Genomic DNA, 7,445 nt, shown 5'->3' on the forward strand with positions numbered 1-7,445 from the left:
TTGCAGTGAGGATCTTTCACCTCTTTTAGGTTTTTAAATTAAAAAAATGCATTTTTTTTTTTAAAGTTCTGTCAGGTGGGGTCAATTGGTCCTCACCAAGATTAACACACACACACACACACACAGAAATGATGCAGTTAAGTGTGTTACCTGAGTGTGTTCGGTCGGTGTGCTCAGCAGTTTGTGTGCGTTGACTTAGAAAACAGCTGCACCATTTATAGTCCACTGTTCCACAGCCCTATATGGTCTACAGGATAGGGACCATCTCAAAACTACACACACTCGTCATGCAGGAAAACACACACACACACACACACACACACACACACACACACACATCCTTTATGAACTGACTTTAACTTAGGGTTAACAAATGAAACGTTGTACCGAGTGTAAATAAAAAAAAAGAAACATCAATAAAATAATAATATTGTAATTAGAACATGTATAAATATGTATAAATATGCAAATTAGGTATTACATTTTGTCCAGTTGATGATGGTGTAAAAGAGGAACTCCTTCATTAAACATCATGAACAGTGGACATGTTTATGAACATGAATGTCAGGGAATGTGCTCTGTTTGTTGTTCATGGTGTAGATGGTTTGGGCTGCGAACAGGAAGTGAACAACTGACAGGAAGTGGGTGTAGTGTGTGTGGTTGAAAGCTTTTTCTTCACTGCTTTTGGATTTTCATGTGCACACATGCTTTTTTTCCTCTTTTCAGCACTTCTTACTAAGAAGTTTCCCACACTCCTGCTCATCCACTTCCTCTCACACCTCAGCCATGTTGAACATCAACATCACACACAACGGTGTGTTATATATTCACTTAATATAGCACCAAGTCAGACGTCACAAATGTCCAGTGGATGATAAGAAAATCAGTAGCTCACATAAGCATGACGTATCTATAATCTAAACCTGTTCTATAAACACAATAACTTACCTAAAATGTGTCTGAAGTTCACATTCACTGGTTTCTCCACTTCAGCTAACAAGTAAAATAACCGCCATTTTGCATCACACTAACGTCAGGCTAAAGTCATCACTCGCTTCCATCACACTAGTCTTAGTGCACAGTTTACCAAACTCTTATATAGAAAAATTAAATCCACACAGAAGTGGCAGCCATTTTAAACACAACAACGAGCTGTTCAGATATGAACTTTGAAATGATAAATTATATAATTGTAAGATTTGTACACATATTTGGAAGAATTTTTTTCACTATATCTGAAGTCGTGTAAAACTCAGACACTCCCTTCAACACTAGAAGGAAAGGTCAAAGTTCACTTAAAGAAAGAAATGTGACAGTGGGATTAAGTTTGAACACACACACACACTATTGTTTATGAGGACAGTTGTGATGGGAGGACTTCACACACTTGACAAGTTCAAGCCATTCTTCTGTGTGTGTGTGTGTGTGTGTGTGAGTTAATTTCTCACTTGAACTCTTGATGACCTTTAACCTCTCCCTGAAATGAGTGTTTATTTCAGAATGCAAAAAAATCCCCAACACAGAAACAAACACCATAAACTCACACACACTCAGTCATGATCTCAGAATAAACTTTACTATGTTCTCTTTATTGAGCTAAAATTTGAACATTTGTTCGGTTCAGCATCAAAATAATAAATTTAGTAAACAAAATAATCTAATAAACAGATGCCTGAGATGAAGCTCCGCCCATTCCTCAATGAGTACCATCAATCAACCAATCAAACTGACAAGGGCTGAATCGATCCATCACTGCAGCATGCTCTCCAGATTCACTGAGCAGAACACACTGGAGTTGGCTGTGTGTGTGTGTGTGTGCGTGTGTGTGTGTGTGTGTGTGTGTGCGTGTGTAGTCTGATGACCAGCTGAGCAACATAATGGTCCACACACAGACTCGGAATCTCCTATTTGATGTTCAATCCGAGCAGTGTGTGTGTGTGTGTGTGTGTGTGTGTGTGTGTGTGAGAGAGAGAGAGAGATAGAAGTGTGTGAAGGTTCAGAGATTCATCTTCCGGAGGTAAGCAGTCATATCAAAGACGGGGGGATTGACCTTTCCTCCATGAGCATCTTTCACTCCTCTAGCAATGACCAGAGCTGAGAGACAGAGAGAGAGAGAGACAGAGAGACAGAGAGAGAGACAGATGGAGAGAGACAGAGAGTGAGACAGAGAGAGACAGAGAGAGAAAGACAGAGAGACAGAGAGAGAGACAGATGGAGAGAGACAGAGAGAGAGATAGAGAGAGAGAGACAGATGGAGAGAGACAGAGAGAGAGACAGAGAGAAAGAGACAGAGAGAGAGAGACATTGAGAGAGACAGAGGGAGAGACAGACAGTCAGTTTATTAACCTCTGAACACTTCTTCAGTACACATTAATAATGAAAACCAGCTCATGACAGTTAAATAAACTCCAGAATCACACTGAACAATGACGCTCACGTCTACATGACACTCCTTACTACTTTATTTTACATGGTTTATTTTACACGGTTTATTTACCCAGTTATGTTGGTAAATGTTGCACAGTTTGTACAGTTTTTAAAAATTATTTAAACTTTATTACCAGTATGTCTTTATCTATATTTTTCAAACCAAATATCAACAGTTAAGGCTCTGGGGTACTGATCAGAAGGTTGGGGGTTCGAGGCCCAGCACTATTGGGTCCTTCATATTGTAATGTACTGTAGTGTAGTTTAGGTGACAAATAAAGGCTTCTCTTTCATAATCATCATCTTCACTGTGTTGTAACCAGCAAGAATTTCCTTCAGTATTAATAAAGTTTATTTTATTTTATCTTAACTCAAAGTCCATTATAATAGCAAAATACCCATTAGTCTACATTAGTACCCTTATTCTACTTTAAATAGGTAAATTAGTCCACCTTATATTAAAAACCCAGAAAGGAACAGACAATAAAAATCAGGTCCTGTTTTTCACGCACTTTGTAGTGCAGGACTTTTTCACCCTACTGTAATAAAGTGTGTATCTGTGTTGTGTGTATCTGTGTTGTGTGCGTGTGTGTCTTACCTTTATTTGATTTGCCAACAGTGAAGGGAAAGGGATCAGGGTCTTTATCTGAGGTCTTCATTTTCAGGTCCATGGTGTTCTGTCCATCCACGTGAAGGGCATCTCTCAGCACTGTGCACTTCTTGCCTGCTAAGGTCACTCCACTAGCAAATAAAGTGCTACGGTCATTTGCTACGAGGGCCTTCACCTCCGCTGCCTAGAGAGAGTGAGGGAGAGAGAGAGAGAGAGAGAGAGAGGGGGAGAGAGAGGGGGGGAGAGAGGGAGAGAGAGAGAGAGAGGGGGAGAGAGAGGGAGAGAGAGGGGGGAGAGAGGGAGAGAGAGGGGGAGAGAAAGAGAGAGAGGGGGGAGAGAGAGAGGAGGGGGAGAGAGCGGGAGAGAGAGGTGGAGAGAGAGAGAGAGACGGAGGGGGGAGAGAGGCAGAGATGGGGGAGAGAGGGAGAGAGAGTGGGGAGAGGGAGGGGGGAGAGAGGCAGAGAGAGTTTGTAATTATGCTACAGTATACACACACGTTGTAACGTGTAGATGAATTTTTGCAGAGCCCTCCGCCAACCTCAACACACACACACACACACACACGCAGATACCTGCATCGACAAATATTCCTACTGTAGAGAAGATTCATGTCTCATCACGTTTAGACTGTTCCTTCATTTAAAACCCCACAAGCACACACACATACACACACTGTCTCCACAACAGAATAAGGGAAAAAACACTGCTTGAGGCAAAGCTAACATTACAACACACACACACACACACACACTTGTCTAATATGGATGTAGTCCATAACATTCTCGGTTAGATTAGTGAGGACTTGATCAGATTAATGTGGACTAGACTACAATAATGAAGATGGAAGAGGACTAGTGAGTACTTTAATAGTACAATGAGGACCGCAACTGATAAGTGACCTGCTGCAACATGGACTACACTAAAGTAGACAAATAGGATTCGTGTGTGTATGTGTGTGTGGCATAGTACAGACATGTGGAGACTTGCGCAGGGGAGCAAGCACAGACACAATCTCTCTCTCTCTCTCTCTCTCTCACACACACACACACACACACACACACACACACACACAGAGATAAAGAAATAGAGTGAGAGAGATAAAGAGAGAGAAAGAGAGAGAGAGAAGTTGACAGTGATGCGCTCATGAACTTGCGTACACTTTTTTCACTGGTTTTTTCACTTGTTCATCTTATAATTTATTCTCTGTTCAGATTTTATTCTTTGTCAAAACACTGTACACTCGGTCATGCCAATAAAGCTCATTTCTATTGAATTGAATTGAGAGAGAGAGAGAGAGAGAGAGAGAGAGAGATGGAAACCACAGATATACACAGTTCTGCGTAATTCTGATTTTAATTATGGGAGCACTATCAAACTAATCTCTCTCTCTCGCTGTCTATCTGTCTCTCTGTTTCTGTCTCTCTCTCTCGCTGTCTGTCTCCCTGTTTCTGTCTCTCTCCCTCTCTCTCTCAATTAATTTCAAAGTACTTTATTGACCTGATTGTTTACATACAATATTGCCAAAGCATCAATGATAATAGGAATAATAATAATAAAATACAATAAAATGCAAATAATTACAAAAAAATAAAGAAATAAAAAAATAAAATATAAATAAAAATGAAAAATAAAATGACAAAATGCACTTTATGCCTAATGTGGATGTAGTCCATGTAGTCTCTCTCTGTCTCACACACACACACAGTCTCTCTTTCTTGTATAATACACAGGAAAAGTTAATACAAACTTTTGAATTAAAACAAAATGAAGTTATTAAACACACGCGCTTTTAATTGGAGTTTAGTGCACGCTCAGGCGGAAGTGTGTCGCACCCTCTTCAGCCCCCGCTGCACTACTTCCTGCTTTTTAATTTGCCCATGACCAAATAAGGAGCGGTTTGGGCTGCAGAGTTCACAGCGCGCGCACAGCGCCGCTCAATTTACAGGAAAAAACTTTGATTATTCGATTATCCTTGTACGCACGAGCTCCGAACCAGTCTCTCTCTCTCTCACTCACTCACTCACTCACACACTCTCACACACACACACACACAGTGTGGAAATATGGATGATGGTTACACACACTATACGATTAAAGCGAAGCGCGTGCACGTCACGTCTCGGTGCCCAGCGAGTTTATCACGCGCAAAAGAAGAAATTAAGTCACGCCCATTTCCCCATCCGGTCTTTATCACGCGCTAATGAAGCTGTAATAATTAATATAATAATAATAACAGCAGAAACATCAAAGCACCAGGTGCGCTACGTCATAGCTGTTCGCGCGCAACTGTGCTTACACTGGCACTGGATAAATTGATAGTATTCATTTGCAAGCGCATATTGGTGTGTGTGTGTGTGTGTGTGTGTGTGTCCGCGCGCGTACCGTGACCCCATTCAGCCAGCCGCCGGGTGCTGCCGCCCACACTGACTCCTGTCCCGGTGTGTGCCCGATGATGACGGCGTCGTCCAGCCATTCGTTCTTGGTCAGACTCTGAATGTAGCTGTCCCAACTCATATTTCTCTCTGCGTTTGTTTTTGGAGCTTAAACGTATTTAGAAAATGTACAAGTTAGAAAGTGTGCGTAAAAAAGAGAAGTGAAGGCGGAAGTGAAGTGATGAAGTGAGCGCGCGCTCGGTACCTGTGCTCGGATCCTCCCGGTGACTTTAAGCAAAGCTGCTGCGATGCAAAAGTGAGCACGAGGAAGTTGCTGAGAGTTTTATACTGCACGCAGTTCCGCGCCCACGCCCTGCCCTGCCTCGGGGGGTCACTTCCGCACAGAGGTAGAGAGAGAGAGAGAGAGAGAGAGTTTGTGAAGATGAAACGTGTCTGTCTCTCCGCCGTTAGATTAACCGAACATTGAATTCCACAGGGAAAAATTAAGCACACACATAGTGGTCCACTGACCATTTTAGACCAAAGTTTAGCTCCGATGCTGACCACACACACACACACACACACACACACACACACACACACACACACACACATCTCTGGTCTTCAACCATGATAGCCTCAGATACCTTTTCTTGGCTGTCAGGAGAGGAACCTGATGTGGTCTTCTGCTGTTGTAGCTCATCCACCTCAAGGTTTGATATTTTGTGCATGCTGAGATGCTTTTCTGCTCAGCACAGTTGTAAAGAGTGATTATATGAGTTATTATATCCTTCCTGGCAGCTCGAACCAGTCTAGTCATTCTCCTCTGACCTCTCTACCCATCAGCCACCCACAAACTCAATGTTTTTAGTTTTTCGCACCATTCTGTGTAAACTCTGGAGACCGATGTGTGTGAAAATCCCAAGCAGGAGATCAGCAGTTTCTGAAATACTCAGACCAGCCCAACACCCACGCCATGGTTAAAGTCACACTTTAGAGATCAGACTATTCACTCTGATGTCTGATGTGAACATTAACTGAAGCTCTTGACCTGTATCTGCATGACTTTGGGTAACTGCATACATGAGCAGGTGTACAGGTGTTCCTAATAATGTGGATGGTGAGTGTATATATCAAAATGTATTGTGAGTTATAATGATGAATGTGAAAAGAGGAGATTATACACAATGTGTGTAGAGTGTGAGTGCTCAGGTCTGCTCTCAACACCCTCACAACCCTGCACACTATTCCTCATTTATTTGCATTGTTTTGTACGTGAAAAGCCCATGACCCTCTGAGAGAGGGGGAGAGAGCGAGAGAGAGGGAGAGAGGGGTAGAGGGAGAGGAAGGGAGGGAGAGGGGGAGAGAGGGAAAGAGAGAGAGAGGGAGGGAAAGAGAGGGAGAGAGAGGGAGGGAGTGGGAGAGGGAGGGTGAGAGAGAGAGGGAGGGAGAGAGAAAGGGGGGGGAAGAGAGAGGGGAGGGAGAGAGAGAGAGAGAGGAGGAGGAGAGAATGAGAGAAAAGAGTTCTCAGTCTACTTGCATATCCGTTTACTAAGCTGCAGAAACTGAAGTAAACTCTAATCCGATCTGCTCTCAGATTTTAGATGGGAGTGAATCAGAGACCAAACACACTGCTGACTGTTTCTGAGTTAAACTGAAATGTTCTGAATTTGTTACAACTTATTCATGACATTTTCTGAAAAAAGTTTGTGGACATAATCACTACTGACTTTAACGACCTGAATGGAGTGCATTGTGTATTTGACTTCCTGTGTGGAAAGCACATGTTCACACACACACACACACACACACACACACACACCTCTGGTTTCTTTTTGCTTTTTGAGTATGTTTAAATTATTTTAAATAAAACACTGAGACTCCATGACCAGAGCTCCATAAAATATGGCTGCAGAAGTCGAAGAGAGACTCTGGTTGAGAGATTTAAATATGCATCAAAACTGTCATGTTACACACCGGCTATAAAATTGTGAGGACAGTGAGAGTGACGGCTCTGTTTCTGTTTCTGCTACAAA

General features: G+C 42.4%; 2 protein-coding genes across 2 annotated transcripts in view; both read right to left on the reverse strand.

Annotated features, from left to right (window-relative positions):
• Window positions 1-1,468, reverse strand: part of eno3 (enolase 3, (beta, muscle)) — a 9,208-nt gene extending 7,740 nt beyond the window's left edge. Inside the window, exon 1 of the mRNA XM_053643383.1 lies at window positions 151-1,468. The gene's annotated coding sequence lies outside the window, so the exon portion shown is untranslated. The remainder of the gene's footprint in view (window positions 1-150) is intronic.
• An 89-nt stretch (window positions 1,469-1,557) lies between these two features.
• Window positions 1,558-5,782, reverse strand: pfn1 (profilin 1). The gene is made up of 4 exons (XM_053643384.1): window positions 5,675-5,782; window positions 5,420-5,577; window positions 3,026-3,221; window positions 1,558-2,094 (listed from the first exon to the last, which is right to left on the reverse strand). The coding sequence occupies exons 2-4, from the start codon at window positions 5,549-5,551 to the stop codon at window positions 1,997-1,999; spliced, it is 426 nt and encodes a 141-aa protein (XP_053499359.1). The 5' UTR covers window positions 5,552-5,577; window positions 5,675-5,782; the 3' UTR covers window positions 1,558-1,996.
• Between the last annotated feature and the right edge of the window lie 1,663 nt (window positions 5,783-7,445).

Source organism: Ictalurus furcatus, chromosome 15 (genome assembly GCF_023375685.1).
Source record: "Ictalurus furcatus strain D&B chromosome 15, Billie_1.0, whole genome shotgun sequence".
NCBI lineage: Eukaryota > Metazoa > Chordata > Actinopteri > Siluriformes > Ictaluridae > Ictalurus > Ictalurus furcatus.

Excerpts from the sequence above, each read along its gene's own strand:
- pfn1 (XM_053643384.1), bottom strand. The coding sequence starts at position 5,551 with ATGAGTTGGGACAGCTACATTCAGAGTCTGACCAAGAACGAATGGCTG. Across the intron at positions 3,222-5,419 it reads GCTGGCTGAATGGGGTCACG|GCAGCGGAGGTGAAGGCCCT; the intron begins GTACGCGCGCGG and ends CACTCTCTCTAG. Across the intron at positions 2,095-3,025 it reads TGTTGGCAAATCAAATAAAG|CTCTGGTCATTGCTAGAGGA; the intron begins GTAAGACACACA and ends TCTGTCTCTCAG.